General features: G+C 39.9%; 1 protein-coding gene across 5 annotated transcripts in view; it reads right to left on the bottom strand.

Moving 5' to 3' along the window:
• LOC311592596 (uncharacterized protein) overlaps positions 1 to 14904 on the bottom strand; it is an 82174-nt gene extending 67270 nt beyond the window's left edge. For 3 of the 5 annotated variants that reach the window (XM_084773208.1, XM_084773207.1, XM_084773206.1), the window contains exons 1-3: positions 14572 to 14904; positions 5795 to 5909; positions 5447 to 5620 (exon numbers count right to left, since the gene is read on the bottom strand). In XM_084773208.1, coding sequence (XP_084629334.1) covers positions 5447 to 5620; positions 5795 to 5909; positions 14572 to 14816 — 534 coding nt within the window. In that variant the 5' untranslated portion in view covers positions 14817 to 14904. Of the gene's footprint in view, positions 1 to 5446; positions 5621 to 5794; positions 5910 to 14262; positions 14348 to 14571 lie in introns of those variants that run through there. The other 2 variants (XM_084773209.1, XM_084773210.1) reach the window with 2 other exon arrangements.
• Positions 14905 to 22237: the final 7333 nt, after the last annotated feature.

Raw genomic sequence — 22237 nt, forward strand, 5'->3', positions numbered from 1 at the left:
GGGCTTTACTCCAGGTGGCTGAGGGGTCTTTCTTGCTTCCCTTCTTATAAGAAATCAGGATCCCAGATGCAAACATCTCAGACACCCCTGCAAGGGGGCTCACAAGGAAATGCTTCCAAACTAAGAGACAGTGGCTTCAAGTGAATTTGGGTTATGACTAAATGGTTTGTGGGTTTTCTTTTATTGTGTGACAAAATACTTTTTTCTTAGATATTAGAAAGCTGGCTCAGTGGATAAAGTGCTTACTGTGCAAGCGTAAGACCTGAGTCCAGTCCCTCACTTCTGGTGGTACATGTTTGCAATCCTGGCACCGTGAGGTAGAGACAGGGGGATCCCAGGGGCTCACTGGTCAGTCAGTCAAAAAAAGGAAGAAAGCAATAGAGGAACCACCTGACAGGCAAACTGTATATAGCCTTTACATGTGCATACATGCCTGTGCATACATATTCAAACTCAATTCAAATTTTATTCTTATAATGACAATTCTAAGAACATATCTAACAAAAGTTTTTCATGTATCTTTATTCAATGTCTAAATTCTAAAACTCTAAAACTCCCACTTCTAATATGAAATACTGATGATGTTCTTATAGCTTTATATTTAGAAAACTCTGGGATATTTATCAAAACATTGTATGAAATAAGTAAAAGTGAATTTCTTGGACAGATAGAGCAAATGACATAGATGAATACTGAATTGGGTCATTTGCTATTCGTGTGTCTCACACATAGGAAGCCATGTCCTCTGTGTAGGTAAAAAACAGTCACCCAGGCTGATAGCCATATCCTTTGCATAGTTATAAAACAGTCACCCAGGCTCAGAGTTGGTCCTCCACAAATGTATAGTCACACAGGCTGAGAGCTGTGTCCTTTGCATAGGTATAAAACAATCAAACATGGTCTTTCCCTTACTGGTTTGGGGTTTTGTCTCAAAGAAGGGGAAAAAAAAAACAGAAAAAAAAAATCACTAACTGTAAATTGCATTGTTTCCCTGGGTAGGGGCCAAACAGAGACTGGTAAATTCAAAATGCAACTTGACCTCATTATATAAACTCTGGCAAGATATTGTTGATTTGAGAATTTACAGTCTTTTCCCAGTGGCTCTTCCTGCCAGAAAAGCCTAACAGGTCAGGGAAATACTTGTTCTCCGCCCTGGTTTCCCACTTAATCATCATCAAGTCATCAGCCTGTCTTCCTCAGCACAGTCCTGAAATTGACTTCCACATCCAGATAGGATTCCATGAATTTCTTTCCCAAACCGAAGTGTTCAGATTGAGCATTACCTTAACACAGTTAAGGAAAATTCAAAAACAAAAAGACAGAAGAGAGAAAACAAAATCACACTAGTCTTTTGCTTAGTCACCTCATTTCTAAACTGGCCTGCTAAACAGATTTCTGACTTGTTCCCACTCTACTGTGTCCTTGTCAAATGCTTTAGCCTTGAGTTTTAAGATAAAGCCTATTTGCAAGGCAAATGATATGTTCCTATCATTTTTGCAACGATGAGAAAAGTTAGATTTACCTTTAACACATTCAGTGTTTTCACAAATATTTACTATGAATGCATAAAACAAAAAGCTTTGCTACAGTGGAGAATTCTGGAATTTTTAGTTTCTTCAAAAAAAAAAACCCACAGAAATATATTATTTCTTTTATGTGCTTTCATTTCAATCCCAGGTGTAGGGATCTGGGGCTGCTTCAGACTGTCCACAGTAGCCGACTGTGACTGGCCTCATGCCCTAGCAGAAGGGTGCTTTTGCCAGCTGCAGACAATTTCTGCAATTGTGTGATGCTTGTAATTCTGGGAACCTTTCAGAGGGTACATAAATATGAGGGCCCTGAGAGGCGGGATGGATGGTTGTTGGTCATTTGGGGAGGTTAGTTGAGGTTTGTTAGTAGTGGTGGCCAAAGAAAGAACAGGAGAAAGAAATTAGATGCAGGGATTTTCCTAATTACTCTCTCCCCTCTTCCCTGTGTCTCCCCTATCTAGTGTTAGGGGATGAGATGGGGAGAGAGGATAAAAGGTGGGGAAAAAGAGGAACCCACAAAGTAGCAACGCTACAAGTGGTGCCTAAATATGCAGCTTGATAAATAACAAATGGGAAATTTGATTTCAAATGCTTTGAAGGGGATGAAGGAATGGATTTTTTCCCCCCAAGAAGCCAGCAAAAATTGTATTGAGGTTGCTAGCTCTGGGTTATTTCCTGCTTCACTCTCAGAGAGGATTCTCTTGTTTTTTTTTCTTTTTCTACTTTGTATATTTTGTTTTAAAAAAGGTTGAAAGACTGACTGAGCTGTTGGAAAAATTGCAGCTGGAAATGGAGGGGGCAGAGAAATAAAAAGTGGTTGAAATAAGAAAACAAAAGGGGTCATTTTAATCTCTCTTCTCTGGAAGGATTGAAGAGTTGGCTGTGCAAAAGGAGAGGTAGTGGGTGGAGATGGAAGCATTTGAGAAGTGAGGAATACTAGAAAAGGAGGACAAAGGGACACAGTCCTGTGGAGTTTCCCACAGGAGGAAAGAGAGAAAGAAACTGTGCCTGAGGGTGGTTGGGTCAGAGACAAACTGAAAAAGCCGAGGACAATCAGATGAAACAGCCCATTTGGGAAGAAAGTGTTAATCTCAGACCAACCACACTGCCAGCATTGGAGGACGGTCAGCCATGGCTATAAGATCACCATCACCTTTCCCAGTAGTTGTATGGCACATGCCTGCTAATGGTGTGGAGCAACCTTATGATGAGACAGGATGTCATCCCATAGAAATGATAGATCTGAGGCCTTTTAAAGAGGCCTTGATATCATATGAGATACATTCACCTTATGTGAAACAAATTCTAAATAACTGGGCTACTCAAAATAGAATTATTCCCCAAGACTAGAAGGGATTGGTAACAGCTGTTCTATAGGTTGATCTACAGTTGCAATGATTAATATGGTGGATGGAAGAAGCCATGAATATTGAACAGTGATGCAGAGCAAGGGGAATGAACATGGTGAAAGGTCAGTTGCTGAGTGAAGGGCAGTGCTCTGATATACAAGAACAGGTTCAATTTGATGATGTTACTATAGAACAATGCCACTTATTGGCTTGGGGCAGAATTGAAGAGCCCGGGAAAAGGTTTCCCTCATTTACAAAGAACATACAAGGTCCTAAAGAAGCCTTCACTGATTTTTTAAAAAACAAATACTAGTCTCAGCTGTGAACATTCAGACCCTGATACAAAGCAGGTGTTGATAAAGAACTTGGTGTTTGAAAATTCGAATACCGAATGTAAAAAATTATTACACCATGGACAAATGGATAAATGATACTAACATGTACCTTGCTAATACAATAGGTCAAGATAGAGGTCTCCAGTATAAAAATGCTCAGCCCTTCATTTGCGGGGAAATACAGTCATTTGCAAAGAGGATGTGGCCAAACCTAAAACCTCAGATTTCAAAATTCCTGGTGTGTTAACTGTGAGAAATACAGTACACTGGAAATGTGAACGAGCTGTTCATAGGGGCAACAGTTTCCCTAAATCTCCAAAAGAAAGAACACCTAGGCTTCTTGGGGTGCATATGTGATGTGGCAAAGGCCACTGTTGGGTCTAGGAATGCAGATCCAAAAGAGGTCTTCAAGGTAATTTCTTACTGTCAGGAAATGGCCTTGGGGGCCTGGCTAAGGGCTCTGCAGCAAAAACTGCTAGCTGTTTGTCTCTTGTCAGCCAGAAACTAACATGCAGACTGAAAAAATCCACTTGACATTGCAGATTTAATGCATGCTACTGCATGCAGTGCTGCTCTAGACTTGCCCACAGATAAACATCCTATTCTAGCTGCTAAAACTCAATGTTTTAAACTACCTACTAGAGTTTATGATCCTTTGTCCTCAGAGACAGTATGGATGATCTTAGAAAGAGTGGATGGCTTCCCAGGGATTCATTGTGCATCCACGGATTATAAATGAAGGTTTCAAAGGAGAAATTAAAAAATCATGGCCTATGTAAAAAGAGAGGTGCAAGTTAATGCAGGTGAGAGGGTTGCTCAGCTGCAAAGCAACTCCAATAGAAAGAACAGGAGGTTTTGAAAGTACTAGAAAATGTGTGTTAAGGATAACAGTTGTTAATGATAAAAGGCCAAAATTAAAATCGAAAGTAAACTGTATTGAAATAGAAGGTTTGATGGATACAGGAGCATTTTCCACAAAAATCTTGGCATTCAGAATGGGCACTTCAAAAGGTTTATACCCAGTTTCTAGGAATTGGAAAGTTACCGCAGATAAGACAAAGTGCGTAATGGGTTAAATGTGTGTGATCAGAAGGTCAACTAGGAAAATTAAGGCCTTATGTGGCTGACATAGCCATAAATTTATGGGAAAGGGATCTTTTACAACAATGGGGTACTCAGGTTAATATTCTTGCAACCCCAGATACAACCCATAATGAAATGAGGAGTGAAATGGTAGATGCTCCTGGGGGAAGGTATTAGTATAGGTCATCAGAACATACCCATGCTGTGCCAATTGTCCAAGCACCAGGTTTCCAAATGTTGTACCCTTAAAGTGGTTGACTAAGAAACCTGTATGAATAGACCAATGGCTCTTGACTAAGGAAAAACTGCAGGCACTTGAGCAGCTGGTACAAGAACAGCCAAGAAACACAGGATTGTAGGGAAGAACCCCTGTAGCATTAAACCAACTTATAAGAATGTGCTTTTGTTTTAATCCCAGGTGTAGGGATGTGGGGCCACTTCTAAGTGTCCACAACAGCTGACTATGATTTGCCTCAAGCTCTAATGGAAGGGTGGTTTTGCCAGCTGTAGATAATTGCTGTGATTGTGTGACATTTGGAATTCTGGGAACTTTTCAAAGTGTATATAAATGCAAGGGCCCAGAAAAATGAGGGTCAGTGGTTGTTGGTTGTTTAGAGAGGTTGGTTGTGGTTTGTTAGAGCTGTGGTTAAAGAAGAAACAAAAGGAAATAAATTAGATTCAGGGATTTTCCTAATTCTTCTATCCCCTTGTTTCTCTCCTATCCATGTTAGGAGGTGAAACCAGGGGTCGGGGAGGGGATGGAATGGAGTGAGTAATAAAGGGTGGGAAAAGAAAAACCCACAAAGTAGCAAAGACTAGCCATATGTGCCCTCTGACACTTCTTTCAAAAGTATCAACGATTAAAGAGACATGTTGGAAGGTGGGTGTGATGGCACACATCTTTAGTCCCAGCACTCAGGATGCAGAGAAAGGATTGAGTTCCAGGCCAGTCAAGCTCATACAGCGAGACCTCGTGTGTGTGTGTGTGTGTGTGTGTGTGTGTGTGTGTGTGTGGTCATCTCAGGTATATCTGAGCTTCTGAAGATGGAATATGGTGCTGCCTGTTTATGTCACCCCATAGACAAGAGTTCTCCACACACTTTGCAAATATGGTTGGCTGATTAACACCAATTTTGTATATGAATTCTACCTTATTTATTACTTCAATATTCACTTCATGGTCAAGCAGTTTTGTAGCCAGTGATGTGTTCTTATAATAGACAGCATAGTGGAGTGCACTGTTGCCCTGGGCATCCACGATGTTTGGATCAGCACCATTCTTCAACAGAATGGTGGCACATTCCTCTTCCTGACATTGCACAGCCTGTAGGAAACGCACCAAGAAACAGATCATAAATTCAAATAATTCAGCACAAACATCCCACAGGGTTCGCTATCTATTTATTTTAATTGACATAGATTGCTTTCATTCCAAGAATTTTTGGAACGTTCCAAGGATCAAGGGCATCTCATGTTAAAATCTTCAGCTGTTGCATACCTTCACCAGACCTGTGCACCTGTTGCTGTCAATGGCATTGATCTCACAGTTTCCCTCTACCAAGACCATCACCACTTTTGGGTGGCCATAAGCACAGGCAATGTGTAGGGCCGTCCTGTGAAAATGGAAGGGATGGCTTTTTAGGAAATTGTACAGCATGACCTGAAAATATAATCACTCAAGTGACTTTAAACGCTAAATAATATGTAATTCATCTGTCTTCAAGTTAAATATTCATGGAGTGTTTTCCTAGATTCTTAACCTCCAGTACCACATAATCTGGGCGTGGTGGTGAATTTTTTTTAAGTCTGGGACTGAAGGAGTGAAAGTAGAAGGGTCAGGAGTTCATTCGTCTTTGGCTGTATAGCAAGTTTGAGCCCAGACTGGGCTACATGAGACTTTATCTTAAAGAGAAAAGCTTAAATATTTAATCTTCTACAGAAGTTATAGTCTTGTTATTGATCCTCTTACAAATGAAAGTACAGTGTATTTTGTTAAAAGTGTGTGTGTGTGTGTCTATGTGTGTGTGATTAAAGTATTGTGTAGAATAATTTTTGTTAATTTTAAAAATTATTTATTTATTCACTTTATATCCTGGTCATAGTCCAATCCCTCCTCTCTTCCCAATCCCACCCACCCTCCCTCTACACCCTTCCCTATAACTCAGAAAAGAGAAGCCCCCCCTTACCAGCCACCCCAGTTATCAAGTCACATCAGGACACAGTGTGTCCTCTTCCCTTGTGGCCTGGCAAATCAGTCCCATAATGGGGAAGTGATCAGAAGCTAGCAACAACATCCATGTCAGAGACAGCCCTTGCTCCCCTTACTAGAGGACCCACATGAAGCCAGAGCTGTCCACCAGCCACATCTGTGTAGGGGGCTTAGGTCCAGTTCATGCATGGTCCTTGGTTGGTGCTTCAGTCTCAGCAAGCCCCTCTTGGCCCTGGTTAGTTGGCTCTGTTGGTCTTCTTATGGAGCTCCTGTTACCTCCAGATCCTTTTCTCCTTATCTCCACTTTCCCACAAGACTTCCTATGCATTGCCCAATGTTTGGCTGAGTCTGAGCATCTGTTTTGAACTGCTGCTGGGTGGAGCCTCTCAGAGGACAACTCTGTTAGGCTCCTTTCTGCAAGTATAGCAGAGTATCATTAATAGTGTCAGGGTCCTGGGTTGGGCCAGGCATTGGTTGGACATTCCCTCAATTTCTACTCTAACTTTATCCCTGCACATTTTATAGGCAGGATAAATTTTGGGTTGAAGTTTTTGTCGGTGGGTTACTGTTTTCCTCTCTCTACTAGGAGTCTTGTCCTCTTCAGTCACTATGGCCTCTGCTACTAGGAGACTTTGGTAGAATAGCCCTCATGTCCTTCCAGGATCCTACTCTGACTTAGGTTTCCAGCTTGTCACAGAGATGCCCTCGCCCACAGTTTGTTTTTTCTCTGCAGGCCTTCTGTCCTCCTGCACCACCTCCATGCTCTCCCCAGGTCTGATCTCCACCCTTATATCACTCTACCCTCCCTCTCCTAACTGTTCCCTCTCTTCAACTACTACCCCTGTCTATTCTATTTCCTCTCCCGAGTGATATTTGAGCATCCTCCTTTGGATCCTCCATGTTACTTGTCTTCTTTGGGTCAGCGCATTGCAGTATGTTAATCCTAAACTATATGGCTAAATCCCACATATAACTGAGTACATACCACGTGTGTCTTTCTGTGTCTGTGTTACCTCACTCAGGATGATCTTTTCTAGTTCCATCTATTGGCCCACAAATTTGAAGATTTATTTGTTTTGATTGGTGACTAGTATTCCATTGTGTAAATGTACCACAGTTTCTTTATCCATTCTTTGGTTGAGGGACATCTAGGTTGTTTCCAGATTCTGGGTATTATGAATAAAGCTGCTATGAACATAGTTGAGCAAGTGTCCTTGTTGTATGGTGGAGCATCTTTTGGGTATACACCCAGATGTGGTATAGCCAGGTCTTGAGGTAGAGCTATTCTCAATTTTCTGATAAAGTGCCAGATTGATTTCTACAGTGGTTGTACAAGTTTGCACTCCCACCAGCAATGGAAGAGTGTTCTCCCTTCTCCACATCCTAGCCAGTGTGGGCTGTCATTTTGATCTTAGCCATTCTGACAGGTGTAAGATGAAATCTCAGAGTCATTTTGATTTGCATTTCCCTGATGACGAATGACACTGAGCCTTTCTTTAGGTGCTTCTCAGCCATTAGAGATTCCTCTGTTGAAAATTCTGTTTAGCTCTGTAGCCCATTTTTTAATTGGATTATTTGGTTTGTTGGTGTTTAATTTCTTGCATTCTTTATATATTTTAGATATTAGCTCTTTGTTGGATGTAGGGTTGGTGAAGATATTTTCCCAATCTGTAGGGAATCTTGTTCTATTGATAGTGTCCTTTGCCTTACAGAAGCTTTCAGTGTTTTTCAATCCCATCTATTAATTCTTGATCTTAAAGCCTGAGCTGTTGGTGTTCTATTCAGGAAGCTGTCTCCTGCACCAATGAGTTCAAAGCTGGTTCTCACTTTCTTTTCTAATAGATTAGTGTTATGTTGAGGTCTTTGATCTACTTAGATTTGAGTTTTCCGCAGGGTGATAATATGGATCTATTTGTATTCTTCTACATGTAGACATCCAGTTAGACCAGCACCATTTGTTGAAGATACTGCTTTTTCCCCATTGTATGGTTTTGGCTCCTTTGTAAAAAATCAACTGTCCATACGTGTGTGGGTTTATTTCTGGGTCTTCAATTTGATTACATTGATCAACCAGTCTATTTCTATGCTAGTATTATGCTCTGTAGTATATCTGTAGTGCTCTGTAGTATATCTTAAAGTCAGAAATGAAGATACCTCCAGAAGTTCTTTTATTCTGCTCTATCTGTTTTTCTGTTTTCTTTCTTTCTTTCTTTTTTCTTTTTTGGTTTTGTTTTTATGTATTTTGATGAGGATTGCATTGAATCCGTATATTGATTTTGGTAAGATGGCTATTTTTACTATGTTAATCCTACCATTCCATGAGCATAATATGTCTTTGCATTTTCTGATACTTTCTTCAGAAACTTTAAGTTCTTGTGATACAGATCTTTGACTTGCTTGGTTAGAGTTACACCAAAATCCATTATATTATTTGTGGCTATTGAGAAGGGTATAGTTTCCCTAATTACTTTCTCAGCCCACTTGTTCTTGGTATACAGGGGGGCTACTGATTTGCTTTTTTTTTTTTAACCAATCTTATATCCAGCCACTTTGCTGAAGTTATTTATCATCTGTAGGAGTTCTCTGGTGGCTCTTTTGGGGTCATTTAGGTATACTATCATATCATCTGTGAATAGCAGTACTTTGACTTCTTCCTTTCCAAATTGTTTCCCCTTGATCTTCTTTAGTTGTCTTATTGCTTTAGCTAGAACTTCAAATACTATACTGAAGATATATAGAGAGGGTGGGCAGCTTTGTCTTATCCCTAAATTTAGTGGAATTACTTTGAGTTTCTCTCCATTTAATTTGATGTTGGCTGTCAGCTTGCTGTATATAACCTTTATTATGTTTAGGTATGGGCCTTATATCCCTGATCTCTCCAAGAATTTCATCATGAAGGGGTGTTGGCTTTTGTCAATGGCTTTTTCTGCACCTAATGAGATGGTCATGTGATTTTTTTCTTTCAGTTTGTTTATGTGGTGAATTACATTGATGGATTTTCATATGTTGAATGATCCTTGAATCCATGGGATGAAGCCTACTTGATGATGGTGGGATGATATATTTAATGTGTTCTTGGATTCATTTTGCATTTTATTATTTTGCATCAATGTTAATTAGTGAAATTGGTCTGAAATTCTCTTTCTTTGTTGAATCTTTGTGTGGTTTAGGTATGAGGGTGACTGTGGCTTCATAGAATGAGTTTAGCAATGTTCCTTCTGTTTCTATTTTGTGGAATATTTTGAGAAGTATTGGTATTAGCTCTTCTTTGAATGTCTGGTAGAATTCTGTGCTACAGTCATCTGGCCCAGGGCTTTTATAAAAAAAAAAAAAGACTTTTAATGATTTTTTTTACTTCCTTAGGGGTTATAGGTCTATTAAGTCATTTTTATATTGGTAAGTGGTATCTATCAAAAATCATCCATTTCATTTTTATTTTATTTTGTGGAGTACAGATTTTTGAAGTAAGACCTAGTGGTTTATTGGATTTACACACTGTATGTTATTATATCACACTTTCCTTTTTTGATTTTGTTAATTTGGATACTCTCCCTCTGCCTTTTTAGGTGGTTTGGTGAAGGAGAGATAAACCTGTTTTTAGGATTCCAAGTGCAGATTAGAACAGTCTTGTGAGAGAACAGGTGAGGTTAATCCACTAAAAGACCGACCACCTCATACAGGAGCTTGATTGTTGCCAGCTAAAAAGATCCCGGGAACAGACTTTGGGAGGAGATATATAAATGAGCCCAGAACTGGAGGCAGATCTTTTTGGAGACTTGGAATAGTTTTGGCTGTTCATTGCTGCACTTCGAGATGCTCCTAGAGAGAACCGCTCGAGGGAAGGCTCCGGCTCCTGCTGAGGTTCTGGGTTCTGGTTACTCTAGGTTACAGCAGAAGAAATCCTGCTGATTGTGCCAGGAGAATCGTTCCTCAGAACTGATATCCTTACGGTTTTGTTATTGTGTCCATTAATCCTAATTTCCCATTGTTTTGGTTAGTCAGGTTATAAGTGACATATGCTCGGTCACTAAGTTGTTAATAAAATATATTGGTTAGGAAAATTGAGCATACAGTTTGGTTTAAGGATTTGTCTATCCTGTTGATTTTTCTCAAAGAGCCAGCTCTTGGTTTCATTGATTCTTTGATTTTTTCTATTTGTTTTAAGTTATTGATTTCCACCCTGATTTTGATTATATCTTGATGTCTACTCCTCTCTGGTGTGTTTGTTTCTTTTTGTTTGAGAGCTTTTAGCTGTGCTGTTAAGTTGCTAGTATGGGATCTCTGTAATTTCTTTATGAAGGCTTTTCTTGAACTTTCCTCTTAGCACTGCTTTCATTGTATCCCATAAGTTTGAGTATGTCGTGCCTTTTCACTGTATTCTAGAAAGTCTTTAATTTCTTTATTTCCTTCCTAACTCAGTGGTCATTGAGGAGGGAGCTGTTCAGTTTCCATGAGTTTTCAGACTTTCTATTGTTGAATTCTACCTTTAACCATGGTGGTCTGATATGATACAATGGGTTATTTTAATCTTTTTGTATCTGTTGAGGCTTACTTTGTGACTGATTATATAGTCAAATTTGGAGTAAGTTCAATCATTTACTGAGAAGAAGGTGTATTATTTTGTGTTTGGATGAAATGTTCTGTAGATATGTTAGGTCCATTTGATTCATGACATCTGTTAGCTTCATTATTTCTCTGTTTAGTTTCTGTCTTGATGGTCTGTCCATTGGTGAGAGTGGGGTGTTGAAGTCTCCTATTATTAATGGGTAGGGTTTGATGTGTGATTTAAGCTTTAGTTATGCCTCTTTTATGAATGTGGGTACTCTTGCATTTGGGGCATAGATGTTCAGAATTGAGATGTCATCTTGGTGTATTTTTCCTTTGATGGGCATGAAGTGTCCTTCCTCATATCTTTTGATTAATTTTTTTGAAAGTCTACTTTATTAGATACTAGAATGGCTACTCCAGCTTGCTTCTTGGTCCATTTTCTTGGAAAACCTTTTTCCAGCCCTTTACGTTGAGGTAATGTCTCCCCTTTTTTTTTTTTTTAAACTGGGGCGTGCTTCTTGTATGCAGCAGAATGATGGGTCCTGTTTTCATATCAATTCTGTTAGCTTATGTTTTTTTGGGGGGGATTTGAGGCTATTGATGTTGAGAGACATTAATGATTAGTGGTTGTTAATTCCTGTTATTTTGATGGTGGTGGTGGTAGAGTGTGTGTGTGTGTTTCCCTTCTTTTGGTTTTTCTGATGTGGGTTTATTTATTTCCAATGTTTTCCTGGGTGTAATTAGCCTCCTTGGCTTGAAGTTTTCTTTCTAGTATCTTCTGTAGGGCTAGATTTGTGGATAGATATTATTTAAATTTGTTTTTGTCATGGAATATCTTGTTTTCTCCCTCTATGGTGATTAAAAGTTTTTCTGGGCACAGTAGTCTGGGCTGACATCTGTGGTTTCTTAGTGTCTGTAAGATATCTACCCAGGCTCTTCTGGCTTATAGAGTCTCTGGTGAGAAATCAGGTGTAATTCTGAACAGAATGCATTTATATGTGACTTGGACTTTTTGCCTTGCTGCTTTTAATATTCTCTCTTTATTTTGTACATTTAGTGTTTTGATTATTATGTGATTGGAGGATTTTCTTTTCTGGTCCAATCTAGTTGGTGTTCTGTAAGCTTCTTGTGTGTTTATAGGCATCTCTTTATCATGTTGAGGAAGAACAAACTCATTCTTCTATGACTTTGTTGAAAACATTTTCTGGGCCTTGATGCTGGGAGTCTTCTCCTTCTTCTATTCCTATTGGTCTTACATTTGGTCTTTTCATAGTGTCTCAGATATTTTTTGGATGTTTTATGTCAGCATTTTTTTAGATTTAATATTTTCTTTGATTGATATGTTGATTTCTTCAATTGTGTCTTCACCTAAGATTCTCCCTTCCATCTCTTGTATTCTGAGCTCTACGCACCTCAGAGTGGAAGAAGACGGTGCCCTGTGTAATTAGCGCTAGTTGGTTTTGGATTCTGCTTTAAGCTCTGTTATTCACTAGCTATGTATTATACTTCCTAAAAGCACAAATAACATCACAGTAGCTGGCAGTATTGTAATTATCACTAGTGTGACAACTGAGGAAGACAGTGTTTCCAATAATGAGCAGAATCACACCTATTCTGCATGTTTTAAGGATTGTGTCAGTGTGTCTAAAATGTTCTTTTCTCACTTTGGACCTCCATGACATTGGAGGCCAAATTATAACTCAAGACACATTGAAGCTACTGTTTGGTAGCATTTTGACATTTTCTTAATACATAAAATAAATGTCATCATGGGACTCATGGTGTCTTGCACCAGTTGAAATACATACGGTATTTTTTTTATAGGTCCATGGAAGATATACCCAACTGGTTGCCAATTAAATAAATTTTAGTTCTTAAAAATGCCATGGGTAAAGAGTTCTGAGTGACAACAAAAATTGTATTTCCTTTGGCTTTCAAGAAAACTCAGAATTCAAATGAGTAAGCCTAGCTCCTATTTTGAATATTGAGATTAAAAAATTCATGAAAACCAGATATTTCCACAGAACCAGCGATATACTGTCCTCACTTTTCCTGAGAGCAATGACAGAACTTTTTTTTGAAGGAAGGAGGAAAGGCTAAGCAGAGCCCTGTTATTCCATTTTATGCCCCACACTTTGTAGCCTCAGCCAGGAAACACGAAGGCTCTCAGGATAAAAAGTGTCCTGAGATATGGAATATGTCCACTACCTATTAGGGTTTTAGGAAACTTTTAGCAAATCAATGTATGAAATAAGTGGAATATAGACGAGAAAGTCAATCTTTTTCAAGGATATTTTTATGAAGTGAAATGATACATCTGCCATGGTGATAGTCAGTTTGGCTATCTTTTGTTTTCATAAGGATGAAATAAAAGTGGAATTATTAGCATGGAGTTGTATGAATACATAAAAGATACATGCATATCATGCGATGTGATCTCAATAAAGCCCACAAATACATTCTCCTTGCTTTGAAAGACATTATGCGTTAGCAGAAATACCAATTCAAGTGCACTATACAAAAACTCTAATAGAAGTGAGAAATCTTGCCCGAGCATGGTTCATATTCTTCTTCTTCCCAAGGACTGTTGTAATGATAAGTGTTTACTACAGTTTAATGCATGTTCACTGCAGAAGCCAAGGTAAGTAGGAAAGAACAGTGTGTGGGTAACTTCTTTTCGAACAAGCTGTACACTAGTTCCTAGAAGAAGACGCTGTAAAGGCTAAAATATAGAATTAACATAGGCTTATCTTCTGCTTTATGAAACGAAGCTATGGGCAAAGGAAGAGAGCTGATTTCTCTGACCACTGGAACTATAACTAAGTAATGAAAACTAAAAGTTGCATGTATGTTTTAAATGCATGAAAATAATTTTTATAGCAACCTGCCGTTGCTTTGGCTGGTACAGGAGCAAGTGTTTGCATTTTGTTGTGTGTTTTATGTGTGACCTTCCAAAGTGACATTCTTCTCACTCTGTACCCAAAATACACATTTCACAGCAGCCTCCACCCATTTCTATGCTGTGCTGAAGCTCCAATCTTTCTCTAGCCTATGCATGCACTGAGGTTTACTTGTAAAATGCGTTCTGTGGCTTATTTTTAAGCACATGATATTTTGAATAGTGATGAGTAAAAAGTTGTATGTATACTCCATTATTTTCTAAAGATATTTCAAATATGGTAGAGTACCATAAAGATCCCTTGGCTTACCAGGGTCACTAATTATTTTTCCTATGTCCATTTAGAATTGTAGACTTCCAAAACTGTACTCCACTCTATCAATCGAGGGCTTGGAGTAGAGTGCTTGTGCTAGCACAGCAAGGCCCTGGGTGCCATTCACGGCATACCTAAGTATGATTAATTAAGAATTCATTGTTTTCCTTGACTTGAAAAATTCTCTATAAATGGAAGATATATTTTTCCATTTAGGACACAAGAAGTAAATGTTTTGTGGCTGGAGGTTTTCTTTCACACATACCCCACCTCCTCCGTAGCCTCCCCTCCCCTGGGCCCTGCCACCTCTTCTTCTTGTCTCTGTCGTTCACACCATGTTTCTCAAGCAGGAGCTGCTTCACTCTGGCTGCATCCCCAACACGCGCGGCCTTGTGGATCTTTCTTAAATCCTTGTCTCTGAGGTGGTACTTGGGAGAGAGAAGGATATTGGCGCTCTCAAACCCAACGGCCAACGAGTGCTGCTGCGGGTCGTGCAAGGATTCCAAGAGGCGCCGGCTCTTCTTCCAAGACAAGCCAGCCACTTTGGACATCGCAGAGGCTGCTGGACACAGAGGCCCGTTCACTCTCTCCTCAGTGTCTCATCCCTGACCGGACACTTCTGAAGAAGCTAACAGCCACGGAGCGTGCTGCAGCCATGGAATCCTAACTCAGAAACTTGGTGGTTTGGGATTGGCTAAAGATGGAAGGTTGCCTAGCAACTTCCTAAACACACCTCTTAAACTCAGTTGTCTCAACAAATGGTCCTCAGGAGCTTGTGTAGTACAAGGCCTGTCAAAGCCCTGTTTTGGCTTCAGATTATTTGACTTCTTTAAACAAATGAATTTAAATTACAAAACCAGCTCTCCATATTATCACTGGGTAGTCAAACTGAAAGTCGAAAAACCCACGGAGCTTAATCACTCCTAAATCCTTATTACCCAGAGAATCCTTCAGGAGACCCCTGCCATCTGCAGATGACAATGTTCTGGAAAAACTGTCACTAGCAGGTGTGTGTGTGTGTGTGTGTGTGTGTGTGTGTGTGTGTGTGTGACATGGATTGCATGCCAGTAAATCAGATGTGATCAGATCTGTCGATTAAGAGACACAGGCTTTAGGAAACGATGAATCTGACAATGCGCTCTACAGGAAAACAGTCTACGAAGAAGACGATCCACTTCTGTTATCCAAGCCACGGTTGTCGGTGACCACCAGGCATGGGTCGAACAGTATGCTGGATACTGCTGCACATGGCCAGGAGCACTGGTCAGAATCTGCGCAGACAAGGGCGACAAGGTGGGCTGCTGGGACTGCAGCCCTGGTCTGGAGGAGGCCACCTCACACTAGGCTGTGCCTCCACATAGCCCAGAGCAGGGCTCACTGCCATGTAGATGGAAGTTTTGGAATATTGTTGTGGAGAGAGGGCTAGCAGCTTGACTCAAGTTGTGTCTCAGCCAGGCCTGATTAAGTTGGAATGCCTGGGCAATTTGCAGTACAACCCCATTAAATATTTGCATATATGTGAACCTCAATTTGCTTCTCTGGGGTTAAGCCATAAGCATAGAATTATTGAAATTAAGTACATGCTGATATTTATATTAACACATCTACTGAATTGTTCTCCAAGGAGGCTGTATATTTTTGCCTGTTTACTAGCAAGACATTAGAATGCCAATTCCATGGCCGCATCAAAATTTGGCACAATGATTTTATTTTAGCTCACTGAGGATCGCATGAGCATTTTCCAATGACCATGGGTGATGAAATGTTTTGATTTGCTTCCATATATTGTTTTCAGGGGTGTGTCTATTCAAGTGTCTGCCTATTCTTATTTTTAAAATTGTTTTGACAATTCTTTGTATGTTTTGAAAACCAACATTTTGTTGTCTATGTGACTTTCAAATATCTCCTTTCTGTCTGAACCTGGTATTTTTTAAAAAATTATTTATTTATTAATTCATTCATATTACATCTCAATTGTTATCCCATTCCTTCTATCCTTCCATTCCTCCCTCCCTCTCACTTTCACCCTATTCTCCTTCCCTATGACTGTGACTGAGGGGGACCTCTTCCCCCTGTATATGCTCATAGGGTATAAAGTCTCTTCTTGGTAGCCTGCTATCCTTCCCCTAAGTGCCACTGGGCCTCCACATCAAGGGGATGTGAACCTTTATAAGAGAAATTGGTCTGAAATTCTCTTTCATTGTTGGGTCTTTGTGAGGTTTAGGTATCAAAGTGACTGTGGCCTCATAGAGTGAATTTGGTAATGTTCTATCCATTTCTATCTTTTGGAGTAGATTGAAGAGTATTGATATTAGCTCTTCTTTGAAGGTCTGGTAGAATTCTGTGCTGAAACCATCTGGCCCTGAGCTTTTCTTTCTTTCTTTCTTTCTTTCTTTCCTCCTCCTCCTCCTTCTTCTTTCGATTGGGAAATTATCAATGATTGTTTCTATTTCTGTAGGGGAAATGGGACTATTTAGTTTGTTTATTTGTTCTTGATTCACTTTTGGTAAGTGGAATTGATCAAGAAAATTGTCCATTTCCCTTACATTTTCAAAGCTTGTGGCATATGTGCCTTTGAAGTTGAGTCTTATGATTCTTTGTATTTCTTCAGTGTCTGTTGTTATGTTTATGTTTTCATTTCTGATTTTGTTGATTTGGATAGTGACTCTTTGTCTTTTAATTAGTTTGGATAATGGTTTGTCTATCTTGTTGATTTTCTCAAAGAACCAGCTCCTGGTTTTGTTGATTCTTTGAATTGTTTTATTTGTTTCTAATTTATTGATTTCAGCCCTGAGTTTGATTATTTCCAGACATCTACTCCTCTTGAGTGTTTTTGCTTCTTTTTTCCCTATGGCTTCGAGATGTGTCATTAAGTTGCTTATGTGGGATGTTTCCAATTTCTTTATGAAGGCACTTAGTTTTATGAATTTTCTTCTTAGCACCACTTTCAATGTGTCCCACAAATTTGGGCAGGTTGTTTCTTCATTTTAATTTAATTTCAGGAAGTCCTTAATTTCTTTCTTTATTTCTTCCCTGACCCAGGTGTCATTAAGTAGAGAGATGTTTAGCTTCTATGTGTGTGTAGGCTTTTTGTTATTTCTGTTGTTGTTGAAGTTCAGCCTTAGACCATGGTGATATGATAGGATACAGGGTATTATTTCAATCTTCTTTTATCTGTTGAGGCTTGTTTTGTGACCTACTAGGTGATCAGTTTTGAAGAACGTTCCATGGGTTGCTGAGAAGAAGCTATAATCCATTGTGTTTGGGTGAAAAGTTCTGTAAATATCTGTTAGATCTATGTGATTGATAACATTGGTTAATGACGTTATTTCTCAGCTTAGTTTCTGTTTCGATGACCTATCCTTCAGTGAAAGTGGGGTGTTGAAGTCTCCCACTATTAATGTGTGGGTATCAATGTGTGGTTTACGCTTTGTTAATAGTTCATTTACAAATGTGGGCGCCCTTGTATTGGGAGCATAGATGTTCAGAATTGTGATGTCATCTTGGTTGACTTTACCTTTGATGTGTATGAAGTGTCCTTCCTCGTCCCTTTTGATTAATTTTGGTTGAAAGTCTATTTTATTAGATATTAAAATGGCTACACCAGCTTTCTTCTTGTGACCATTTGCTTGGAATATTTTTTTCCAGCCTTTTACCCTGAGGAAATGTCTGTCCTTGTAGGTGAGATGTGTTTCTTGAGTGCAGAAGAATGTTGGGTCTTGTTTATGCATCCATTCAGTTAGTCTGTGTCTTTTTTACTGGAGAATTGAGACCATTGATGTTGAGAGATATTAATGAGAAGTGACTGTTAAGTGCCTCAATTTTTGATATTGGTTACAGTAGAGAGTTTGTGTGTTTGTGTTTTTGTGGTGGTGTAGTTATTGATTTCTTGCATAATTTTGGTTGTAGTTTGTCACTTTGGGGTGGAGTTTTCCTTCTAGTAACTTCTGTAAAGCCAGATTTGTGGATAAGTACTTTTTAAATTTGTTTTTTGTCATGTAACATTTTTTTCCTCCATCAGTGGTTATTGATACTTTTTCTAGGTATAGCAATCTGGCTTGGCATCTGTGGTCTCTTAGGGTTTTGCAGACCTCTGACCAGGCCCTCTGGCTTTTATGGTCTGTGCTGAGAAGTCAGGTGTAATTCTGTTAAGTTTGCCATTGTATGTCACCTGACCTTTATCTCTTGCCACTTTTAATATTTTTTCTTTGTTCTGTATATTTTGTGTTTTTATTATTATATGGTGGGAAGATTTTCTTTTCTGGTCTATTCTATTTGGTGTCCTGCAGGGCTCTTGTATGCTTATATGCACTTCCTTCTTCAAACTGGGGAAATTTTCTTCTATGATTTTTTTGAAGATATTTTCTGGGCCTAGGAGTTGGGCATATTCTCTTTCCTCAATCCCTGTTATTCTCAGGTTTTGTTTTTTTCATGGTGCCCTTGATTTCTTGCATGTTTTGTGTCAGGAATTTTTCAGATTTAGCATTTTCTTTGATGGTTGCTTCGAGTTCAACAATTGTGTCTTCTAGTTCGGAGATTCTTTCCTCCATTTCTTGGATTCTATTAGAGAAGGTCACCTCTGTGTTGCTTACTTTCTTCTCCAAGGCCTCTCATTTTTCTTCTGTCTGTTCCTTTATCATAATTTACATTTCATCTTCAGATCTTGAACTGTTTTATTGATTTCTCTTAGCTGCTTGTTTTTATTTACCTGAATTTCTTCCAGTGACTATCTATAGGCCTCTTTTATGTCTTCAACCTGTTTGGTTGCATCTTCCTGCATTTGCTTATGAATTTTGTTTCTTCCATTATCATCTTCATTACTATTGAAGCAGTTTTATTGTATTTCGGTTGTGTTTGCGTTCTCTGGGTTGCTTTCTTTGGGATAGTTGGGATCTGGAGATGTCAATTGTTTTGGCTTTTGTTGTTTGTGTTCTTACACTGTCCTTTAGTCATCTTGCTGTCTCTGATGTTGGGAGGGAGCTTCTGTTGTCGTTCATTGGCTGTTGAGAGTGTATTGTTGGTGAATGATTATAGGTCGCCTGCCCTTGCCTGCGGGGATCAGGGATTTTTTTCTCTGGGACAGGCAGGTGACCTGTTTTCCATTCCAGAAGACTTTGATCTATACCTTAGGCTCCTGACTGGGCCAGCAGACGTAGGCTTCTGCCTGGTCCTGTTCATGCAACTGCTGTGATTCAGACCAGCTGTATTGGGGCCACTGTTTAATTTTCTGACCCAACCATTTAGGGCTGTCCAGTCTCTCCCAAGAGCATGGGAGACCTTTTTGAGCCATTGGCACTGGTCAGGCTGGGATCTGTCTGCAGCCTGGCTCCGGTCTGGACCTGCTCACACTGCATGCGCTATGGCTGGACAATGTGGTCACAGCTGCTTGGGCTTCCCTGCGGCCCTGTGGACAAGTCCCTGCCCAGACCAGTTCCACAGAGTTGTGGCTGCCGTTCAGACCAGCGTCTAGACTCCTCAAGGCTGTCCAGCCTTTTCCAAGAGTGTGGGAGATCCTGCCAGGTCATGGGAACTGGTAAAGCTGGGTTCTAACTGTCCAAATCTTCAGGCTCAGTCACATCGGCCAGTAGCCTGGCTCTGGTCTGTACCTGTTCAGACCGCGCAGCCTGTGTGCTGTGCCTGGGCAAGGTGGTCCCAGCCCCACCTGGGCTTCCCTACAGCCCTGGGGCCCTCCACAGACTGGTGTGCAGTGAGTGGGGTAGGGGGGAGTCTGAGGACAGTTCCACCTGTCTCCCTGCAACTTCCTCAGGCCAGGAGCTCCAATGTTCTACTATGCCACACAATAAGTTTGGGCTATAGGGGCTGGCTGCAGACAGCAAGTGGGTTCCATTCCAAAGTCTTGGGAGTGGGTTTAGAACCTCCGTGGGCTGTTGGTTGGCCTGGGGCCAGGATCGCTGGTGGTCTACACTGTGCAGGGAACCCCCCTCAGCTACTATTCCCTAGTTCTAGTAGTCTGTGGCTCCCAGTCAGGTCCCTGGGCTCTGTGTGGTAGATCAGATACAATGAATAATGGGTACAGCCATCTTGGAACCCCCAGATTTTTGTTTCTTAATCAGATCAGCAAGCCTGTGTCTTTCAACTGGAGAACTAAAGGCATGAATATTCAAAGTTATGTTTGAAAGGTATGTGTGTTTCTTTCTTTCTGCTGCTTGTGTTCCCAGTTGTATTTTATGTTTCAGCAATTATAGCTTCATTTGTTTACTTTCTATAGTCTCTTGGCTATGCTTATTCCTTCTTCAGTCTGAAATATTGCTTCCTGTGTTCTGTGTAGGATTTCTGTCCTGGATATTAATTCTTTTAGCCTGTTTAATTCATGGAAGATTTTGCTTTCTCTTTCAACTATGATAGTTTTGCTGAATTCAATATTTTAGTTTGTCAGTTTATTTTTTTAGAACTCTCCTAGTTTCAAATTTTCCACTGAGAAATCATCCATTATCATTATAAGTTTTCCTTTATATATGATGTATTTTGTTTTTGTTTTTTTCCTCTTGCATCTATCAATACTTTGTTCTGTACTATTTTGTGTTTAAGCTATGATATGCTGTGAGGAGTTTCTTTTGTGATCCTATTTGGTTCTTGTATATGTGGTCTGTGTGCTGCTTGTATATGTTTGGGGCAGTTCACTTTTATGCTCATGTCAAAGATCTAGTCCTTGCCATTGACCTAGAGTTCTTCTCCCTCATCTGTGTCTATAATTAGAAGATTTGATCCTTTTCATGGTGTCCCCTGGTTCCTGCATGCTCCTTTCCTGTCGTTAATTTTTTCCCATTTTTAATTAATTTATTCTTGTTACATCTCAATGGTTATCCCATCCCTTGTATCCTCCCATTCTTCCCTCCTCCCATTTTTCCCTTATTCCCTTTCCCTATGACTGTTCCTGAGGGGGATTACCTCCCCCTGTATATGCTCATAGGGTATCAAGTCTCTTCTTGGTAACCTGCTGTCCTTCCTCTGAGTGCCACCAGGTCTCTCCCTCCAGAGGACATGGTCAAATGTGAGGCACCAGAGTACATGAGAAAGTCATATCCCACTCTCCACTCAAGTGTGGAGAATGTTCTGACCATTGGCTAGATCTGGGTAGGGGTTTAAAGTTTTACGGCCTGTATTGTCCTTGGCTGGTGCCTTAGTTTGAGCGGGACCCCTGGGCCCAAGTCTGCCTATCATAATGTTTTACTTGTAGGTTTCTAGGACCCCCTAGATCCTTCTACTTTACTATTCTCCTATGATCTTTTACAAATGTAGGTGCCCTTGTATTGGGAGCATAGATGTTCAGAATTGTGATGACATCTTGATTGACTTTACCTTTGATGAGTATGAAGTGTCCTTCCTCATCTCTTTTGATTAATTTTGGTTGAAAGTCTATTTTGTTCGATATTAAAATGGCTAAGCCTGCTTGCTTCTTGTGACCATTTGCTTAGAATATTTTTCCAACCTTTTACCCTGAGGTAATGCCTATCATTATGGGTGAGATGTGTTTCTTGAATGCAGAAGAATGTTGGATCATATTTACGCACCCATTCAGTTAGTCTGTGTCTTTTTATTGTAGAATTGAGACCATTGATATTGAAAAATATTAATGACCAGTGACTGTTAAGAGTCTTAATTTTGATTTTGGTTCCAGTCAAGCGTTTGTGTAGTTGTGTTTTTGCCATGGCATAGTTATTTATTTCCTGAGTAGTTTTGGTTGTAGCTTGACCCTTTGGGATGGAGTTTTCCTTCTAGTACCTTCTGTAAAGCTGGATTTGTGGATAGGTACTGTTTGGATTTGTTTTTGTCATGGAATATTTTGTTTTCTCCATTAATGGCTATTGATAGTTTTGCTGGGTAAAGTAGTCTGGCCTGGCATCTGTGGTCTCTTAGGGTTTGCAGGATCTCTGTCCAGGCCCTTCTGGCTTTGATAGTCTCTGCTGAGAAGTCGGGTGTAATTCTGATAGGTTTGGACCTTTTCCCTTGC

The sequence above is a fragment of the Acomys minous genome (genome assembly GCF_964271855.1).
Source record: "Acomys minous genome assembly, chromosome: 2".
Lineage (NCBI taxonomy): Eukaryota > Metazoa > Chordata > Mammalia > Rodentia > Muridae > Acomys > Acomys minous.